The following is a 22,328-nucleotide window of genomic DNA, read 5'->3' as shown; positions in this document are numbered from 1 at the left end:
CAAAAAAGCAGGGTGTTTTATTTATTTACTTTTAATTTCTTGCTTACCTTACAGTTAGGTCTGCAATCTGAAAAAGGTCCAAAAGATAAAGTCAATTAACTGTGGATAAGACCTGAAACATGAATAGTTGTAGATATCTAAAGTAAGGATTCACTCTGACTTTAATAACTGTAGAATCTCAACTAAATATTGGGAGTTAAGTTAGTATTGCACAAAATCATACTTCAAAAAGGTACCTGTTTTGACATAGTTGGGTTTCTGAGTTCTTCCCTATTCTATCACAAATGTTCAGTTTCCCTCCTCTTTAGGGTGAACAGATTTATCTTAAGTCCTACCTGCTTTTCCCTGAATCGCTAAACTTCTGTGTAAAATGTTAAAGAGGCATAAGAAGTTTACTTAAGAAAGATGTTACTGTTGACTAAGTTCACAAAGAACTCAAGGTAACCCACAATATGCCCCACTAATTCAGCTGTCAGTTCCAAAATCGATTTCAAGTAAGAAGGCATCACTTCCTAGAGCCTTCTGGGAGTTTCCCAGTTCACAGCTGATCAGCTCTGGTTGGGAAAATCCCAACAGGATTTTGTCCTACAGTAATACCGTATGTCAGATTCAGACATTTTTCTCCAAGTTCTTGTGTTATTCAGCTCACATATACTAATGCTTCTGAGTAGAATTGCTTATGCCCTTTAACATGCTTCCTATGTTTACTACTCACCATGATTGATAAATGCAGCAGGACCAAGCCACAGTTGTGCACAGTTTTTTCGTGTGGAATACATGACGCTGAAGTCATTTTCCCCATGTCTCAGCAGCATGTTTTCTTCCATTTCTGATAGTTCAGCAATGCAGCCCACAAGTAATTCTATTTTATCATTTCGTTTCCTTTAGCGCAAAGAGTAGCAGAAATAAGAATACACGTGTCAAAATTACAAAACAATTTCACAAAAAGAAAAGTTGCAAAACACTTCTTGTTATTGACAAACCATTCCACAACCCCTATAAGCCTCATGTTTTAATTCACTGAGAGACAGGATATTAGGCTGAATAACTTTTTTCCAGACTCGAAATAGATGTTTTTATGCTACTATATAGAATCAATTAATCAAATCTGACGTCAGTAACAATTATGATCATTGTTTCTACAATTTCCTGAGACTGCAGGCAAGAAACTGTAAGAGCTGATTACTTCAGCTTCTACAGTTGTTAAAACCAAAAGCGAGATCTTTTCATTTGTGTACACTCCCTCCCCATCGACACTTAAGATATTTTGACTTCCTACAGCTGCTCCTGCTTGGCGTTTCCTATGCTTCTTCCTGTGGCCAGGAAAACCCGGCACAATGAGAATGCTTACAACTCCATGGCTTCTTAAATGAGGCCCAGTATTGACTCGAACAAAGGCCAGAATTCAAGCAAGATGTTTTCCTCTCTCATGAGCAGATCTTCAGCATGAAGCTGTCAGTTGAAACAGACCGAGGAAGGGGGAAGGACGCACACCAACAAAAATCCACAAATCCAGGAAGCCTTGGTGTGCAGGCAGCCCATCTGCCATCGTGAACAGAGCAGAGGCACTGACTGCTCAGCCTAGGAAGAAGCACACCACTTCTGCTCCCCTGCACGGGCACTGTTTCCACTGCTCCTCAGAGTGGCCATTCCATGTTTGGGCCAGATTACTCTGACACAGATGAATATGGAGATACTAAACATACATGAGGGACACACACTAGAAGCCAAGTCTTTCAGGTGCAAAAGTCTCCTCTGACAGAGAACGCTGAGAACTCTATCAGGTTTGAGTCTCAATAGTTTTCCAGATATCAAGAGGGTTAAGAAGCAACTTTCCTGTCTTCCTTGCTCTCAGGTCACTCAAGATTTGAGCATGGAAAGTTAATTCATTTCCAACACACCTACCTACAAAGCTTCAAGAATCAGCCAAAGGGTGAATTCAAACAAAAAAATCACCAACCAGTATTTTTTTTTGGGTTGTATCCTGATTGTGGAACTTTCAACTATGGTCATGGAGAGTTAGAAACTAGCCTCAGCCTACTTAAAGGTTACTCAACAACACGTGGAGGTTGTGTTGCTGCCAGCCCAGTGTCCAGCCACTCCATCCTAGCCTGCACATAACAGCATTTCGTCACCTCAGATGCACTGGTGTGAACGTGTACTGCCACTAGGCAAAGCTAACATAATTTGTGTGTAAGTTTATTTTAAAATCTGAATTAACTTGGAATCTACTGGTGTTGCCATGGATATGCTTATAATGAAACTCAGATGTTCCAAAATGAGATGCAGAAATACAATGGGGTTCCAACTTTGTGTTTCCAAGAGAGATTTATCTTGGACAATCAAAATATGCAAATAACACCCCTGTTTCATGAAGGCAAAAAACTCATTTCCCACACAACAATTTGCTGCAAATCCACCGTAATGTCATGTTTCTCACAGGAGGCCAACAACCCATGACTAGAGGAAAACAATTACCTGACTGAAAACAAGATTAAAAAAAAACTTGTATGATGAACACTATATGGATACGCCCAAATATACAAAGGAATGTCTTCCAGAGGCATGTATCCTGAGTTAAGTACTCAGCAAAAACACACACAAAATTCAATTTGCAAGTAACAATACAGAACTGTATTTCATGGGTTCCAGTTTTAGTTCTAAATCATACTTTCTAATATCTTTTTTAGGGTCTTTCAAAATAATTGACAGAAACAGAATGCAACAGTAAATGCATTTCTTACCATTCTTTCGTTGCAACAATTTTGGCTCCATTTTGCTCTGAAGAATACCGATTACAAGGCAGGATCTCAAACCCACTGTCAGTTGCAAACATTCGTAAATAAATAAATACCTGCAATGAAAAAAACCAGTATTTTCCTGTTACAAGCAAAACAAAAGCAGTGAGGAACTTCTTATATAAATAGTGAAAGCCAGTGAACTGCACAAAAACACACACAAAATGGATATTGCAATGGGATCCTGTCTGCTGAAATGCATCTCTGTACATTTTAGCTACACACATAATGTTGGTCTTATTTCTTCACAACGACTTGCAGGAATCCTCACATGGGTAATGTGGCTATATAAAGAGTTTAAGAAAATTCAAGATGCCTTGAATGGTACAAAACTGGACCAACCAATGAAAATGGATAATTTTTTTCCTTAAAGTCACTGAATAGTTGCATTCAAGTAATCTCAAATCTTTAAGAACCACTGAGAACTAACAATCTACAGGAACCCATGTTATTATTTGAAGTCCTGAAAAAAAGATATTCCTTCCACGACAAATTTAGATAATGAATTCAGGGACTGTTGGATCAATTTTTTTCAGGTGAAATGTGGTTGTATTACTCAAAAAGCATTTGACAAAGCAGAGTTTTTTTCTGCTGATCTTTTTCTACACTACTAGATTTGGTGCACTCTAAAGTAGGCCAAATTCCTTTTGATTGTATCTGGAAACAATGGACTCATTCCTGAAGAAGTTTCTTTTTTTTTCTTAAGTAAAAAAAAAAAAAAAAAAAGATGATTTTCTTGCTTTGAACTTTGAGAATCAACAACTTTTATGTTACATACAAAATGGATTTGGGGTATGGTAAGTGGAGGAAGAGGAATAACACTCCCACATAAAGCCCCTATAACCAAAACAACTGAGGTATTTTGAGGTAACAAGGTTCCTCCCTTTTCCTTTACCTTCCTTTGTCACCCAATTTGATTAAAAATAGCTGTAAGCAAAAAAAACCCAAACAAAACAACAAACCCAACCAAAAAACAAAAATGAAAAAAACCCCAACCAAACCACAAAACAAACAATGAAGGGGGAAAAACTTCACCTTCCTTTTTACATGTCTATTAATAAATGGCACTGTAAGTTAATGACAAAAATAAAAGGGAGGGTGTGTCTAGTTGACTTTAAAAAACAAAGGAAGTTTCTGATAAAAAACAATCAAACAATTAACATGTAAGGGAGCAATTGACTGCTTTACTACTGCTACATTCCTAAGAAATTTTTATGTTTTCTTAGCCTTTCAACCATCTGAAAAAGCACATTAATTACAAATACACCTACATGTTCCTTGAACAACCTTTCCTGCATTTTGTTCTTGTTAAGAAAATAGTGCCGGGCCCAGTCACCTGACGTCAAGGACTTGAAGGCTTTTTCTAAGTGCTCATCTTTCTTAAAACGTTCAATCACCTCTTTTAGTTCTTCTTGCCTTCCTTTAATAGGTCGAAATCTGAAATAAAGAATAAAGCTATTCCAGTCCATTGTCAATCATTCTCAATTCTTCCTTACAGTTACTCACAATACAGAGTTCTTTTGCTAGCCATATCAATATCTGACTCCCAGTATAAAGAGACTGACCAGCAGGTACTCAAATCACAGGTCCTCATTTCCTGAGGAAGGGGCAGAAGTACAGCAAAGCCAAGCATACTACCTGGAACCTTTAAAATCCTCTATTCTGTCAACAAGCATGATTTATTTACAAAACAAATCTCTGATAAGGTTAACCAATGCACAGTAATATTTCCCTGTTTTCAGCACCTGTTATTTGGAACAAAGCAGCTAAAGAACTGTTATAATAAAAGTGTTACTTTTTTAATAACAGTATAACTTTAGTTAACAAATTTGTTATCATTCAAAGTGGTTGTGCAAAAAAATTCTGCAAATAAACTGGATGCTGTTAAGTTTCCTAGTTAACGTTGGTATTAGGGGATCTGCACACAGTACTGGCTTTTGTAAGTGGGTTGTGTGTATGTGGGTATATGTAATTTTAAATTTAAGCCCTCTACAACATCGCATGCCACATGATTTTTTTTAAACAGGGAGCAAACAATTAGGCAGTGCAACCAAAAAGACCGACTAAGAAATCTCGAAACAGAAAAAACGCACAACTATCTTGAGTGATTTCAAATCAACTTCTGCCAAACCCAAAACATTATTATATTGACAAATTCACTACACAGGTTTATGTGGAATGCAAACTTAACATGTGCATTCATACAAAACACACCTCTAAATGGCTACAGAAGTATCTATAAATGGTAAGACACAGCAGAGCTCCTACATCTGTGGAAGATCAAGGTTCCACAAGTTAATGCAGTTGTAAGAATTTTTTTCCCCAAACACCGGGTACAGGAAACAAGTAGCTGAAAAATCATGGGGAGGTAAAATATGAAAATGAACCCCTGTACATCAGCAGAGAATTCCACCTTCTTCCCAAAGCTTGAAATTTAAGAGAAACTGCCCTTCATATATTCAACAGTAAAAAAACCAGGTAACAGAAAAAACCTGCATGACTGCCAGAAGCAGAAGCTCCATTTTGAGCTGCAAAACCACCAAGAGAAAGCAGCACTTAATTAGAGATTATGTTGAATCTCTATAAATTGACTGAGCACATACCCATATATGCTCTGTTTTGGGACAGAGGTTGGGTGTGTGTACTTTTAAGTGTATGACACACCCCAGGGGACTCTTCACAAAGATAAAAATTTTCTAGGGTCATGAGAAATGGTTTTCTGCAGATCTTTTTACAATTTGTATGTTTTGCCTACACAACATATGACGGAAGAGCTAAACAAACTAACAGTTTTTGAGTAAATCTGAAAGACTAAGTTCCATTACTTGCTGCTTGACGTGCATTACCACGCTGATTTTATTTCCTCTTACTTAGCAAATGAAGTTGGTATTCAAAGACAAAAGTAAACAAGGGGAAATAAATTATTGAAGTTGGTGGAAGGAAACCTCATCAACTTCCTCACTGATACTGTTTTTTAAATTACCACATAAATTGGCTTATTGTTATCTTAGAATGTTGGCAGTAACTTCTTTTCAAATGACCAAGTAAGAGTTGCTGCTTCTATGCAACTTGTGTGAAGGAAACAAAATACCTTAAGTGTTAACTCTCAATTTTATTTCGCCTTTTAAGATGCTGAGAATCTAATAAGAAATAACTAACAATGATGATGAGGATTCAATTTCCTTCATTAGAAGGAAAGTGCTGTATTTATGCTCCTGATACAATAAAGACAGACCTCCTAACAGCAGCATCACTTTCAGCAGGTTATCAGTGTTCCATGTTACTGCTTTTATAAATCTTCTCTGCATTCTCCTTCAGAAAAACTTCCTTGTAATATAATGACTAAGCAACCTTTGAGACACTTTTGAACACAGCAAAATTTATCAGCATCAACTTGTGAGTTTTCAGAGAACACAGCACAGTAAGGAGTTCTGAGCAGACAGGTAAATTTTCTTCTGGCTGGGATATAACAACAAAATGGGAGTCAGTTAAGAAACAGATGCCCACTTAGAACTGTGGCATGAATCATGTCAAGAAGTTTCCAAAAAAGTTCTTCATTAAGGAATATACTTATCCCATCCCCCCAAAAAGCTAACTGCCTAACAAGCTGCTGTGACTGTATCATGGAAGAAAACTCTCTACAGATGACATGATCATCATTATTTTTGTTCTGCAGCACACTAAAGTCTCCCTCAACTTGCCAGTCACATACAGAAGTATCTCTATTCTCCCAAAACCAGAAAGACTTCTCCCAGATTTGATAATCATAACTCACAGACCTTCCTCACACATCAGGGGAATGTGAAGTCATATAGCCTGAACTGAACCTGACTAGTTTCAGAATATGACCTGCTGTCATTTTTAGTTTTAATCAGAAACAGTTTTTCCATCAAGGAAACTTATACCAGGAGAAGCAGAATATGCACAAACATGAAGAGTTAACATTTTGCTTACATTTTTATCTGCAAACATTACATGAAGGAAAAAACCTGCAGGATTTACAGCTAAAATTGGTCTTCAGCTACGTCTGTCCTTTCCAGGCTACATGAATGACTGCCCTCTCCCTTACACTATATATTACATGTTGAAATGCACCATTTTTTTTAGCTATGTGACCTGCAGGAGCAAAGACAGGTGGAAAAGCCACCACATTCAAAATTGCATTAGCCCCTCAGACAGGCAGTGTATGTGCTGATAGACATAATCACACTTGTTTATCGTCAAGGAGCTTGGTACAGGCTAGCTAAAGAAAACAGTATCCCAAGTCAACCACCAGTGGGAAGAAAGCTATCCAACTGAACCCCCAGTGGGGAAAAAAAATAAAGAGAAAAAAACAAAACAGGGCAGATGTCAAGCTTGACAGTGGCTCTCAAGACCTACAAAAAACAAATGAACACCCTATATTTTCTAGCAATTAGAAGCACATTGTACAGCCCCAAAGTGATGTGTATATTTCAGGTTTCTAACAACCTCCCATTCTCAGAGGCTGAGTCAACATCTACATGACCAGCCACCTTAGGCAGCTCGGAACCTGGCCTCAACCCTTGAAAAGTCACCCACATACCTCCACGGCTGACACTCAGTAGGTGTTTCTTTGGGTTCCTGTCTCAGGCATTCTACACTACTGGTGGCACTCCTTTAAATGATTAGCAGAAACTCAAGTAACACCATTTCGAAGAAGTAGAACAGTTAGTGTATGCCGAAGTCTTGAAAAGGCCAAAAAGGTGGCTGGAAACAAGAAGGGGGTGAAGAGACTGTACAAGCCCCCAAACATTATAAGGTCAGATGAATGCTGCACTGTATGTCAGGCATTTCAAACAGGAACTGAGTTTTTTAAACAACATGATTCTCTGCACCCAAGGGTTCAAAAATCAATACCAAGGGACCTCCTGCAGCACCTCTATCAAAACGATGCACTTACAAGGTGACAAAACAGAGATAACGAGAAAAGATAAGCAGGAATCCAAATAAGCAAAAAGTGTCCACAAATACACTGGAAGATGCTGGAAAACAACATGATGTACAACATTTCACTTCAAGGGTTCCCAAATCAGGTGAAACAGAATGACACTGTGCACCCTGAGCTTGAGTTAGTGAGTTGTTCGGAGCTCAACAGTGTATGTAAACTGCACTGAGAGCATATAAAGTTTACAAGCAAATTCAGAATATTGCAGTGCAGACTCCTCATGAAAGCTTCAGTCTTTCACAGGTGTATCTCCATATATACTTTAGAAGGTACCTTCTGATTTGAGACGCTGAAGAAAAGAAAGCGTAGAAGCCCAGTGTTCTTTAAGAATTTGAGGGTCTGCTGGTAGATACCTCACTTGTCCCAGGAGTATAATTTTTTATCTGTATTATATATAAACTATGTAACTCTATTATCAGTTTCTTTATTAGTCCTTCGCAACCAAAAAGCCAATTGGTTTTGAGAAGCAATCTTAATCCTACCATTTTGGTGTTACAGGGCTTCCATATTTACACATGACAATAAACCCCCCAAAACCTATAAACCTGATGGAAGAGTCTACACAGCTGTTTTCGAGCTCCACCACGAAGAGAGCCTGAAAAGGCCCCACAGCAAAATGTATAGAAAACGAGGCAAAGAAACTGGCTTTTAAGTGTTGGTAAAACAGGAGAACTAGTTCAAAGAAGAGAGAGAGAGAGAGCACAAGGAAACCAACCGAACAAACCAGCCAATCCAGTCTCTAAACCGCTTTAAACGGCTAAAATCAGAATTGTTTATGCAGACTTCTGGTTTGCTCCTGTGAACAGTACCTTTATTAAGTTCTGTAAGGGAAGCTGAACAAGACACTTTAGTGTTTGAATCTGCTTATATGCACAGATTCCTTGAGCCACCCTAGGAACAACTTCAGGGGTCAGGTCTTATGGAACATGAAATCTTCTACAAAATAGTCTGTTGTTAAAAGTAAGCTAAGAATGAAAAACCCAGCTATGACACTATCTTTAAAGAAATAATAATAGCCCTTCTTCCTCACAAGCTGCAGAACAGAAACTTTTCACACTTCCCTAGAAAATACTTGTTTTTTCCTAGTCAACAAGATCCAACAAAACTGTGGCTATTGCAGTTTCAAAATCAGACAGAAGATGATCTTATCCCAACTAAGGGCAAACTGATGTGGTCTCAATAAGGAAGACACAGGAAAATGGCTCGGGGAAGCAAAGCTCTTTCTCTCTCAAGTTTCTCTTACCTCGGGAGTACTTAAAGACTCTTGAAACTCCAAGGTATAAAGCCAAAGGTCAGTGAGATGCTTGCCTATAAAGGAAGTTAAAGGAGAGTTTCTGGTAAGTTCAGAAGCACAGCACCTTGCTCAGTCTCAGTCACTGAGAGCAGTGAGTTTGAACAAAAAGGATAAACTGATCCTGAAGGAGATCCAGAGTGAAACTCCACAAAGCACAGGAGCGCACGACAAAGAGTTATACTTCCAAACCCGTTTCTTAATTTCTGACCAGGGAACATCAAGACGAGTGAATTTATCAAAACATATCATCCAATTAGCCTCTTAACAACAGGGACCTTGTCTGGATGATATTTCTATTTATGTGGCTGTGGAAAGACAGCAAGTTACTATTCACGCAGTAGCAGAGAGTGAGCACAAAAGCTAAACTGCAAGCCTGTTAAGCACTCAAGACAGCACAACAAGACTTGAAAACCATCTATTTAAAATAAGTGCAAACAACTAAATTTAATTAACATACATTTTGGCTTCTTTCCTGCTCAACTCTGTAGTATGAGTATTTTTTTCCTCCCTCAAAGCTGGTTGTATCAGTTATGATCAACTTTTTCTGCCTTTAATCACCAGTACTTCCACATGGGACCTCATGTTCTTTAAAGGCTAAATTTCAAACAAGCATCTTAATGAAGAAAGTAATCTCCGTTATCTAAATTTCTTGAACACTAAACACACACCAGGTCTGGTCAAAACCCCAATACAGCCTAGGGCAGAAGTAAAGAAAATTCTTTATATAATATCATTCTCCTTAATAAGAAATACTTTTTTACAATAAATATGGGGGATGAAAACCCCTCGCCCCCAACACTCTCCCCCATTCCTATTCTGACACTCCACATGGTAAATTCAGTTTAGCAGTTACCATGTCTATTGGATGCAAGCCACTCCATCCTTTGGAGATGTAACAATTTTTATTGAAGCTATAAGTACAACTAAAAAAAATGTAAAAGTAAGTGGTGGGTGTTGGTTTGAAGGGTAGGGTGTCATTTGGTTGTTTAGGGTATTAGACAAATCTTGGTTTCAACAAAACAGTTGATTCCAACGTGATCACTGTGTGATTACACACAGTGAAGGAAGACAACCAGAAGCAAGGTAAAGGACTTTATTGAATTAAGTTACCAGTAAAAATAATCTAAAAAACCCAGAGAAAGTAGATTTTACACAAAAATCAAACAAAAAATAATTTTGCAAAGTACACAGACACTGCAGTCTGAAAAATGTAAAAGCTTCAGTGTGAAACAGGTTGTCACCACATAAGAGCTCTGTCCCTCTAACCCAGCATCTCCATAGCACCACAACGCTGAACTATACGGCCACAAGATCTTATTTAGCAGAATTCACACAACTTTTTCAACCTTCAAACCCCAATCAAGATGAAATTAATAAGATTAATTATTATACTGAAATGAGATGAAGAATGTAGAAGAGATTCAGCACACTTAAACGCAAGTGATATGGAACTGCTTTGTCTTTTTTTGGCTTTGTTGCTCAATGATGACTCTAAGGGACGAAGTGTGGTGTACCCTGTCAAATTCAGGAATGATTGTTTATACCAAAGTCAGAGACTACTCCTGATGCAGTGTTGAGAGACAGCTGCTTCCTCTACATCATCCCTGAGCACTTTACGTTTGCAGTGGGAAACATGGAAATTCTCAAAGCTTGGTCCTTTCGTCCCGTGTTATCAGACAAGATCACCCACCCCACACCAGTTTGTAACGTCACAAAAAGCAGCAATATGGAGGTAAAAAACACCCTTAGATTCTCCTAGAACAGACCACAATGTATTTGACTTCCTAAATCACTTGCAAACCTAGAAATACATTGGAACTGCTCTCAGTATTCCCTAGCATGATGCTGGTGCTTTAAGGAACCAGGAAACAACACTGATTGTTAACAGCAGCAGTAAGATCAGAAGTCTGGCTTAAGGTTTAAATACTAACACTTCATATGTGAGACAGTAAGGAGCAGATTAGCCATTAAATCATGCAATTTCAAGATTCGGTGCTGAGCCTAGGGAAAAGCATCTGAAAATAAGAGATGGTAAGATAGGCAAGAATTCACTTCACTTTTTACAAGTGTCAGTTTTAATCTCTAGTGTTTGACAACCTTCAACCTAGGATGTATAGTTTGCAAAATGAGTTTTGTTTTCAGCACAAACCCAACCAAATAAGTCCTGATACAACAGGATTTGTACAAGAAGCAACGAAACCTCTTAGAACAGCTATAGTTGACAAGAACATACTACCTAAGATATGGGATTTCTTCTATTAACTGCTGTGGAGATAAGAGCCACCAACTGGATGAAAGAATGACAACTCAGCATGTAAAGAGGATTGGAAGCTCTGAAAAAAACCTGCTTCCTCTTAGAAATCTAAGACAATGAAAAAAATTACTTTTGGGTACAGCCACTGAAGACATTTCCAGAGCTACATGTTATGCTGTCCATCAAATCCCTGGTGACAAGAAGACATTTCAGAGGAACATTGGACAAACACTTTGGGGGATTCAATTGCAATCTTTTGAGAACTAGTCTTCTGCTCTTTCAGACATTCCTGACTCGACAGCTTCCAGAGCTAATAGCCCAGTTCCCAAGATGGACAGTATTCAGGAATTGCAGGACTTCATTTTTATGCCCCCCCAGAAAAAAACTCACCAAAACCCCAAAAATTCCCACAAAACAACAAGTAAAATAACAATCAAGTTCTCGTCACCATCACACCAGATCACTAATTCATTATAAAGAAGATGAAGTATAAAGACATTTCAACAGCAATCTAGATACTTTACTACAAGGTTTTTTTCCTCTAATCAATATACTCTGGACAAATCAAGTTCACAAACTCTTCAACTAGAAGAATGAATGAAGTAGAAAAAGTGCTTGTACAGAAAAACACTCATACAGAGAAAAATGCAGACTTGGCCCGCAGAGGTAAGGTGAAGTACAACTTCATTAAGTGGTCATCAACTTATCCTGGGCTGCTACTTGCAAAAATACAAACCTCTTCTGTGTTTCCAACAGCACAGCAGAATGGTGGCACAGGCACTTTCACAAATCAGAACAGGGGAACATGAAATACTTGCTTGCCACCATAAATGGCTGTTTTATGTTAAGCACGCCTCAATACAAAAACTATGTAACTAATATGACTCCATCCCACTGAAGCCCAAGATGCCCAAACATAAGCTGTAAATCTTTATTTCTACTACATCGTAGTATTTGGGTACTGGCGTCTGGCATTTTGGAAAGAGTCTAGTTTTTCACACTTGCCTTCCCCCCACCTTCCCTCAAAGCCATAAAAACAACAATAAATCTTAGGAGCTCTAGAAAGACTACAGTTTACTTGATGGAAGAAGGGTAATCTAAGCATCACAGCCACAGTAAGAAGCAGATGTCATCACGGCACCAAAAAGATAAACAAGAACTATGCTGATGCCTCTATTTTAATTCATTACAGCAACAGAAACTCTCATTAGGACAAGAAAGAGGCAAGCAGATGTGCTTCTAGTAGTTGTAAGCCTCACCTAAGTATTTCCCATACTGCTCCAAGACTATTAACTACTCTCCTTGAAGACTGCCTGTAACTGTTCTCCAAGTCTGAGAAAGGAAGAAACACAGGATGATGGTCTTTGTGTGGCCTTTTGGCTCAAAATAGTAATTAAAGAAGTATTTTAGGTGTTGACACCATATCAACATAAACCACCATTTATGACAGTAGGTTCTCCAACTATTAAAGAATGAATACATCACTCCCTTTGTAAAAAGCCTAAGAATTAACTACCTGTGTGTAATGTGTAGACTATCATTCGTGCAAGAAAACAAAAAAGTCCTTTGAGCATATATATTTAGCTTGATTAACTGATCAGAATACAAAGACTCTTCAAACTAAACTGTAAAAATATCTACCTGGACACTGGGCACAATGTGATACTGTAACCAATAGCATGGAGGGAACAGGAAGAACTCAAACATTCTCTTAAAGGTGGATGTTGCACTCTCTAGTAAAAAAAGAAAAATCTCTTTGGAGTAAGTCTTTGCATTTATTAGGACCAGACAGCTGAAATTTCACGTGCAACTCATGCTGTCAGGTTATAACAGCAAGCACTTAGGTAATGTGACAACACTAATTAATCTAAAAGTCATTTTTGAAGCAATCAGTTTGTTGCATACACACACACACAAAATCTGCTTAAGTGGCACTGTGGTTATGTGACTGTGCTGTGCAGGTAAACTGTCCTTCTTGAAAAATAGTCACAGCAATAGTTTGAAGAGCTGAGCAGTCTGTTTCCCAAGATGTGCTGCCTCAAAACCCTAGCTCTTATTACTGCACACTAATAAGCCCCTGATTCCAGTCCTTAGAAACTTTAATTTAGATATAGCTTTTCCATTAAGCTATCAATGCAGATCTTGTATGCAAACAAGAGCTTAGTAGAGCTCTATAGAATATACTTATCATCAGTAGTACATCAGCAAAAGAGGGAGAAGCACGAACAACTAAACCCTGAGACCACCACGTGAATTTACACCAGAAGTATTCAGACAGATGTGTAACAGTGCAAAAGTGTGTGAAATTCTGGTAAGCGAGTTTCCAGTTGGCACATAAATTTATCTTATACATATAGACATGTCTGAGTAGCAATTCCTTTAGCATGGGTCTGCAAGAACTTCGAATCAAGTGGCACCAACACTGAACTGCTCCAGAACTACATCTTTCTTGTGGTGTCGTAAAGAGTAAGAAAGGGGGGGCGGGAAAAAAGGCATCCAGGCATATGAAATAAACAGAGAAGTCACCAAACAGTGGCTTCTCTCTTTGAAGCATTTCAAATGACCAGTGGTTTAAATCATGATTAATTAACTGTTTCAGCCAGGAAATGGTGCCAAGTAGCAACCTGCCCTACAGCACAGATACGTGAGGCTAAGGGAAAGACCTACGATGGAGCACTGTGAGAGTGGGCATTTGTAGTGCTGAGTTCCAGTCTCGCATGCAACACCATTTTAAAGGCAGAAGCTACTCACAAATTGGCATTTTTCGCTTTCTTAAACATGCAAGAAATTCCAACTAAGAAGACAAATTCTTTTCTAGAAATATAAAGACAAGTTACCTAGTATTCATTTTGTGTGTCTGAAAACCTAAATAGGGATCAAGAACCAAACTAGTCGCTAGGTCATCATTTTCACAGAGTTCCTTGGCAGACATTCCAGAGGAAGGCACATAACGACTTTGACCCTCAAATCCTGAAGCACCGCTACCTGCGAACAAGAGAGCATCAATTAGGTATCACCTAAGGGACATTACAAAGCCCAGTAACATTTGGGGACAGACAACCACAGGTTGGAGGCAAAAAATATAAAACGATTAAGGGAGATGATAAAATACCTATAGAAGCAGAGGCGCAGCTAATTTTTCCCTCTTGCTTTTGATGATTTAGGTAGTAGCCAATGAAGAAAGTATTTTAGAATGTTATTTTATGGGGTTAATTAATTTTGGTTTCCTTCTCTCTTTCCTTCCCCAACTACAAGCATCTTTCCAGACTACACAGTTCAGTCACGCCTACCTCTAAAATTTCTGACCTATAAACATGATGAAGACATGAAATTTCAAACCTGACTTTCCCAAGATCTGAATAAAGGACTTAGGACTTTGAATTTGTGTTAAGTCCTTCATCCCAGATCAACAGCAAAAATAAACCCCCATATTCCTTAAAGTCATTTCACAGTGATATGGATGTATGGGACTTCATTAAAAAATGGCGTTTCCTTCTACAAGCGCATTCACCAGAAGTTGGGCTAGTACTTCAAATTATGTTATCCACTTCAAATCATACTTGTTTTTACTTAGGGCCAACCATGTATCTTATAATTATATGAGTTCAAAATTAATTTACACCCAGTTATTCTTACTTAACTTTTAAACTGATCTGAAGGGAGTTAACCCATCCAAAAACCACAAACATAAATAAGACTTGTGATGTTAGCTCCATGCTGACTGCAGACCTCCCCGATGAATTAAGATAAGACAGAAGCATGACTTGCAAACTGATTAATTTATCACATACAGCACTAAGCAGCATAAACATGTACATACATCTGCTTGATCTTCTCTCGACCCCGTTTTTGCCTGTCTTTGGATTCTCCTTTCCCGCATGCTGCAATTTGGTCTGCGCGTGGTCATTAGACGACTTGCTTCCACTTCTCCTGCCATTCACCACCATGTTCTTGGATTCTCCCAGCCACTTCATACCCACAGACAGTCTGACTCAGTTGCATTTAGTCACTTTTCAAAAGGCTTGGAGAAGTGGATGAATAAATTCAGTTCCAATTCCTACTGGAAGTAAAACAAACACGATTAGAACTTACTGGGAAACTGTTTCCGAGACACAGATTTTAACAAAAATAATAATACCCCATAATAATAATAATAATAATAATAATAATAATAATAATAATAATAATAATAATAATACAAAAAAGTGGGGAAAGGGAGGAAAAAAGGTGGTGATCTGCATTTGCATTAGGAAAAAAAGAAGCAGTTCGTTAGCCCTAGCACATGGAACTGTGAACAGGTGAAGTATTGTCCTACAACTTACAATGACAACTGGTAGGAGAGACTGAATTCTAAAGCTGATAAATTGCTAATGACAACTTAATTTCTAAGAGCTGGGCTAGACACACACATGTACCTGTACAAGCACACATACACACAGATAAACACACACAGAGCTATGTGACTCCAAACCCAGAGTACTTCCAAATACATATCTAATTAGGATTATATCCCCTAATAAATAAACCCCATGACCTATTAAGAGCTCCACAGCAAAGAATGAGATTTAAAAGCATCCTTCGAGAACTAAAGATGAACACAGTTTAGAAAAACAAAGGGAAAAAACCCAATTAGAAAGCAGACATTTTTTGAATGGGGTGGGGGAAAGATGTAAAATCTTTATTTAAAAATCAGAGATCAAAAAACCCTCAATGATGACCTCAAGGACCCCGGCTACTATTTGTACTGTTCCATATAACAGAAAATACAGTCACAACACACCTGGTTCAAGGTGACAGTACTAAGTGGGGTCACAAGTAGAGTTGAAATTTCACAGTACATAAATGTCCAGCAAAGCACATGCTATCTTTTGTGAGCAGTCTCAATGTCTTTTGCATAAGTAACCCTAAGAAAGCCAATAATGTTTTTGTACACAGTTGTGCCTCACTCTGTACAACTTGCAGGAAAAAATCTGACGCTGATTTACACAGTTATTTTTGCATTTATGCATTAGTAATTCACTTGATTTTAATTCACCCTCCTCGCTGCTTCCTCACAAAGAAATAAATTGAGCCTTTTCACTTTACTGTAATTATAAAAAGAATGTCAGTGCTCTGCTCACAGCAGGTAACAGGCATATTGTAAAAGGCATTTCAATCTGGTGGAACGATGTCGCAACAAACTAACAGATGTTTGAAATACTGTCTTTTGTAGAAATTCTGCTTTTAATCAGGTAAGAGTAGTGAATTACTAGATTTCTGTTAGACACCTATGTGATCCAGCCACTGAAAACTACAGAAACGTTTATGGCCAGATGACTGGTAAATGAGTTACTTACAGAAATTCAGAAGATTGAGGTAATTAGAGAAAACAGTAGAGACAAGTGTATCACATATTAACAGATGCATTGGCTCAAACATCTTACTAGAACATGTGACCCAGAAATCTACACATCTTAGACCCTTTTACAAATTGTCACAGAAAGACAGTAAAGCCTATCAACAAAGTGCAAAAGTCACTCTGCAAATTGACAAAATTCTTTAGGAAGTTATCAGACAAAGCCTAATAGAAGCCAGAAACTTAAAATTTTCTAGGGAAAACTCTATTCATTGTATTCAGCTATATGCAGAAGCAGACACTTTTACAGAGTACCTCCAAGAAAATCCTTGGATAGGTTGGGTTTTTTTTCTTCACAGAGCTTGCCTGATAACACACATCTAAAAAAGACCACCAACAAAAACCCAAAAACAACCAAACAACCAATCAAAACTTTCCTGTTAAGCATCCCACCTTCTCTCAGAAGACCAACCCTGTGAAGATCTGTCACTGACTGACCATCATGTAAACACTTAATGACAAACTCACTCTTAAACTTCCCTTTTCCTGTTTCCCAATCTATTCATTTTACAGATCTATAGACTCTAACTAAGCCTCACTCCCTGTTTGTAATAGTGGTAATGAAGAGCATTAAAACAAAACTACATTAAAGACTTGCACTAAATTCAGTCTTGGTGTCTTTGTAAACCAGGACTGAACTCCACCCTGTGGTGTGCTACAGCTCAAGGGCAGTACAGGTGAATGAAGTCTACCATGAAGTCTAATTGTAGAATACTGTGTTATATTCAACAATCTGAGGGAAAATGTTCCATAGGGTATTGTTCCTGATAACTAACAGATACAGTAGCTACACTTTTGGCTGAAGGAAAGGTATTTCTGCACTGAGAAAGAAACCCATCTTTCGCAAGTCCAGCTGGGGAGGGTGAGTACTGTCTGTGCTAACACACCTCTGCTTAACCAATAACAGTAGAGACAAGAAAGGTACAAAAGGTAAGAAGCAATGTGGCCATAGGAGAATACTCAAACTATACTAAACATTAGGAGAAACACTTCCTTAAGCTCCAAAATAGATTGATATATACAGCAACATAAGTCCTCCTCAAGCAAAATTAAATAATTTAGTGAAGCCCAGCAAAATTCTAATGAAAAATCATTATTTGTTTGAGCCCGGCAGCCTAATGAGCAAGAAAACCTTTGTCTCCATCTATTGCTGCCTTTTATTTTCTAATAGCAGCCAAATTACCAACTTGAAGACTTCAAGTGTGCTTCTTCCCCCTCTGTTCAGAGACAAGAGGCCACAGGCAGAAACTGATGCTCAGGAAATTCCACCTGAATATGAGGAAGAAGTTCTTTACTGTGTGGGTGACTGTGCACTGGAACAGATTGACCAGAGTGGGTGTGGAGTTCCCCTCACTGGAGACATTCAAGAACCATCTGGATGCAACCCTGTGCCATGTGCTCTAGGATGACCCTCCTTGAGCAGAGACTGGACCAGATGACCCACTGTGGTCCCTTCCAACCTGACCCATCCTGTGATTCTGTGATTCCTTCTCTCAATACACAAACACTGCTTTCAAGAGATGATATCGAAAGCCAGAATCAAAAGACAGGATTCTTTTCCCTGTGAATGTCACAGCTGCTAATACCAACAGAAAACCTAAAAGGGAGCAAGAGACGCCCCACTCATCACCACCATGTGATCTTTCATACATCTTCAGATGTGATTTGCTCTCACTACTTTCTACATCAGACTCATGCTGAGAAGTCCTTTAGGAACTGAGGGAGAAAAGCAAGAGATGAACACTATCTTTCCTACTGAAAAAAAGAAATCAAATACACTTACACCACCACATAATTCGAAATGCTTGCTACAGGGCTCTGCCATCAAAAATATAACACCACATATGGACCACTTATGACTTCAGGTTTATCTACACTGCTAAGTTTACCAGCACAATTAGAGCTTCCAAGGGACCTTTTTTACTTCAAAGTAAATGTCCACACTGCTGTTTTAACCCTACTCTTTACATTTTTAACCACTATTCCTTATAATTACACTGCTTTTTATAATGCTATTACAGTAGTTTTACAGGTATGTTTCCTCAAATGCCAATATTTGGCTCAATTGCATTCAGCACCTCTCACTGAGGTATCTGGCATTTCATTTTAACAGTACTCTCCACGATGAAAACTCAAGTTTCCTTTACCTGTATTTAAATTTATTAAATCCATTAACACGCTTTCTGGGCATTATTTGCATTTCAGTAACATTTGGAAGCACCAATCAACAACTGAAGCACAAACACCATTAATGCTGCCATCACCCAAGATACTCACAAAGCCAGAGTTACCCACAAGTGTCTGCCAGACTGATTAAACAGTATCATTCAGATTTATATTCCATTTGGAAAGCCTTAGTCCTTTTATACAGGGAAGTGTAGTAAATCCCTATGAATTTGAATAAAGAAAGTCTGTGGCTGTTAAAATGTATCTCAAAAGTTGTCTGAGCCTCCTGGATTTTGGGTTCTCATCTGTGAAATCTATCAATTCAGAAAATTCTTGTTGTGAGGGGGAAAAAAGTTGCACAAAACCAAATCATTAAAACTCTAAACCATAGCAACAACAACACTGGTTACTATAAGAAATTCAAGTGTAAATTATTTTAGTCTTCCATAACATAGTTCTTTGCATATAAGTATTTATTACTTAAAGAACAGGGACAGTTTCTAAGATAAGCAGTGGATTTTGTTCATCCTTCTCCAGGACACAAGCAAAGACACTAGGGTCGGGAGGTTTTACTAACAGGCAGGGTCATCCTCCCCTTTCCCATGGTCTCCAGTACACAGGCAGGCAAAGGACCTCCTCCTAAAATATGGTTTCTCAGTATATTTTTTGAGAACGCAAACACCTAAATTTTGGCTTGCCTTTTTTGTTTATTAGTGGCCTAAAGCAAATATAAGACACACAGAAAAACAAACCCAAAAGACTCACTGATGGCAGCCTCAGCCCTTCTGGACAAATCAGTGATATCAAGAGGAAAGATGTGGGTTTCATTATGGATAGCTCTACAAAAAGCAACAGAGCTTTGAATTTGGGAAGCAGAGCAAAACTATGCAAGTAGTTTTCCTACAGGATCACCAGAGTAAAAAAGACTGATCAAAATCAAAGCTGAATGAAACTTTGCACAACTTTAGGGAGTTATTCAAAACAGCCTCAAATCTTATTTTGGTTACTGCCCTTGGGATGTAAATTGGAATGCTCAGTAAATTGGACCCTCAGAAAAAAAAACCTGTTTTTTGAGTGTTTCTTTTCAGCTAGTTAGTTCTGAGAACAGGCTCTGTGCAGAACTGTACGTGGATTAACAGTGGCACTGGGGAGGCTGCAAGATTTTGAACTGACCTGAGCCAGTTTTGACACACTGTCACGGAACTGCAGCCCCAGGATGCAGGTTTGTGAAAGCAAACATGGATCCTAAACTGACCCAAACCCAGGCTTCAGTCTCCCACCAGCAGCTCAGTCTGTACACTCCCCCCTTCTCCTGTGCCAGTTCTTTTGCAGCCACATGATTTGTGTGTGTCAATTTGGATACTAATCCAAGCACAATGCAGGCACAGAAACAATCCAGTACCAGCGCAAGTGAGTGGCAGAGAGGGAATTACACACACAAAAGTGCTTTAGCAGCTCCTGCCCCTGCTCCTCTGCCCCTCCATGTCCTCCACCTGGTGCCCTCTCCGGGTGAAGCTGAGTAACTGGCTAAGCAAAGTTCCCTGAAGCCTGTGGGATCCCCCCAGCTGACTGCAACAACTCCAGCAGACGTTCATAGAGACAATCCAAAACCTCACTGCTTCCAGGAGAGGGAGAACCTCCTTCCTCCTGCTTGTCAATTCACACAGACGTTTCCACCAACTCTAGAGTTCAGGTCTCCACAAGCCAATTTACCTGTGTGTGTCTGTAGCAACATGACTTACACAGCTTCAGTTCAGGGCAGTCCCACCACAGCTTTAGCAAACAGTTCAGTGAAGATGCCAAGCCAGCATTAACAGCAAAAGCAGCCCCCTGCTGCTTCCTCAACTCTTGTGCCCACTTCCATGCCATCCTCCCTCTGTGCCCACAAAACAAATACGGAGCAAAGTGACTCCAATGGTTCGGTGACCGAAGCAAGGGGGGAGTCAGTGAAGCCTGAACGGTGCTGCCTTGAACTGTGGCACAAGAGGATACTGTGGGGCAGGGGGAACACACAGGGTCAGGGAAGTGGTCAGGAGTACTGAAGCTGGGACTTCACCCAAATGCTCTGCATTCTCAAATCACAGCTCTGGATTCACTGCCGAGCACAGAACTATCCCACCTCACACTTACTATGTTAACTGAACTGTCTGTTGCTTTAAAGCACAGTGCTGTTTGAAGTGAAGAGCATACTGGGAATTGTAGTCCTGGAACAGGATAGTGCTAACAGAGCAAAACAAGTATTCAAGAGCCTTGATGAGTCCTGTTACTGAGTATACAAGGACACATCATCCTACTCGTTCATTTAATATGCAATACATTTAGCAACTGCTTTAAATAAATCTGATTTTCCAGTTTGTGAGCTCCAATGGGTGTAAAGCAGAGATTTCTGTGTCTATCTGGTCCTAATAACAAAATAGCCTGATTAAAATAAAAACCAATAAAATCTCACTTTTCAATCAAATAAGCCTTGATTTCTTCACACATTGTTACTTGCAAGGAAGAAATGTCAGAAAACTCAAGAGAAAAGTTCAGTTTTAATGAAAACTGAAGCGGGTGCATCCAGAGCTGTAGTGACTAAATTATGGAAACAAGTCATAGCTCCGTGTGAACTTATCCTACAATACATTTTAACCTCAGTGATTAAAACCTCACACTGTGTATTTATAGTTACCCTATTAAACACTTCGATCAGATTGCCATCTCATAACACAGAATCACAGAATCCATTAGGTTGGAAATGAGCTCTGAGATCATCGAGTCCAACCTATGACCAAACACCACCTTGTCAACCAGACCATACAACTAAGTGCCACATCCAGTCTTTCCTTAAACACCTCCAGGGACAGTGATTTCACCACCTTCCTGAGCAGTACGTTCCAGCATCTAATAACCCCTTCTGTGAAGAAATGCTTCCTGATATCCAATCTAAACGTCCCCTGGTGCAGCTTAAGACTATGTCCTCTTGTCCTGAGACGTGTTGCCTGAATCCAACACACTAGAAAACTCCACAAAGTTCTACATTTCAGGTTCTCACGCTGCCTGTGACACACCTCAACAAAACACCCCGTACTCTCCGCCCGCCTCCGTTCACCCCACGCTTTTAATGCTTCCGAGAGTAACGCCTTGGAGGCAACTTGACGTTAAAGTTTGAGACACAGATGTTGGACAAAGACTCGCCTTACCCCCTTCCTTGAAAGCTTGTATTCCCCGATGAAAAAATCACACACACAAAATAATAATAATAATAATAATAATAATAATAATAATAATAATAATAATAGACAACCCAAGACCTCAGGGATGTCCAGCAAACTGAGGCAAGCCCGGGAGGGTCACTCCAACCAGACCTGAAACTCCTGGCACGGCAGCCGGGCTGACCGGGCGGAAGGGGCGCGGGCCCGGCCCCGGCCCGGGCGGCACCGCCCCCGCCCGCTGTGCTGCCCTCTGGCGTTCGC

At 39.2% G+C, this 22,328-nt stretch overlaps 2 protein-coding genes across 6 annotated transcripts in view; both read right to left on the bottom strand.

Moving 5' to 3' along the window:
- Positions 1–15,450, bottom strand: part of KMT5B (lysine methyltransferase 5B) — a 21,796-nt gene extending 6,346 nt beyond the window's left edge. Inside the window, exons 1-6 of one of the 5 annotated variants that reach the window (XM_027642155.1) lie at positions 15,133–15,450; positions 14,150–14,297; positions 4,070–4,235; positions 2,745–2,854; positions 716–882; positions 48–67 (exon numbers count right to left, since the gene is read on the bottom strand). In XM_027642155.1, the coding sequence (XP_027497956.1) occupies positions 48–67; positions 716–882; positions 2,745–2,854; positions 4,070–4,235; positions 14,150–14,297; positions 15,133–15,286 (765 nt within the window). In that variant the 5' untranslated portion in view covers positions 15,287–15,450. Of the gene's footprint in view, positions 1–47; positions 68–715; positions 883–2,744; positions 2,855–4,069; positions 4,236–9,007; positions 9,030–14,149; positions 14,298–15,132 lie in introns of those variants that run through there. The other 4 variants (XM_027642154.1, XM_027642157.1, XM_027642158.1 and 1 more) reach the window with 4 other exon arrangements.
- The window catches only part of LOC113946649 (atherin-like), an 11,459-nt gene continuing 4,406 nt past the window's right edge, over positions 15,276–22,328 (bottom strand). The window contains exon 3 of the mRNA XM_027642250.1: positions 15,276–15,369. Within this exon, the coding sequence (XP_027498051.1) occupies positions 15,326–15,369 (44 nt within the window). The 3' untranslated portion in view covers positions 15,276–15,325. The remainder of the gene's footprint in view (positions 15,370–22,328) is intronic.

Source organism: Corapipo altera, unplaced genomic scaffold, assembly GCF_003945725.1.
Source record: "Corapipo altera isolate COAL_440 unplaced genomic scaffold, ASM394572v1 23b, whole genome shotgun sequence".
NCBI classification, from domain to species: Eukaryota; Metazoa; Chordata; class Aves; order Passeriformes; family Pipridae; genus Corapipo; species Corapipo altera.
Note: the sequence above shows the minus strand (reverse complement) of the source record. Positions and strands in the feature narration are given on the sequence as shown.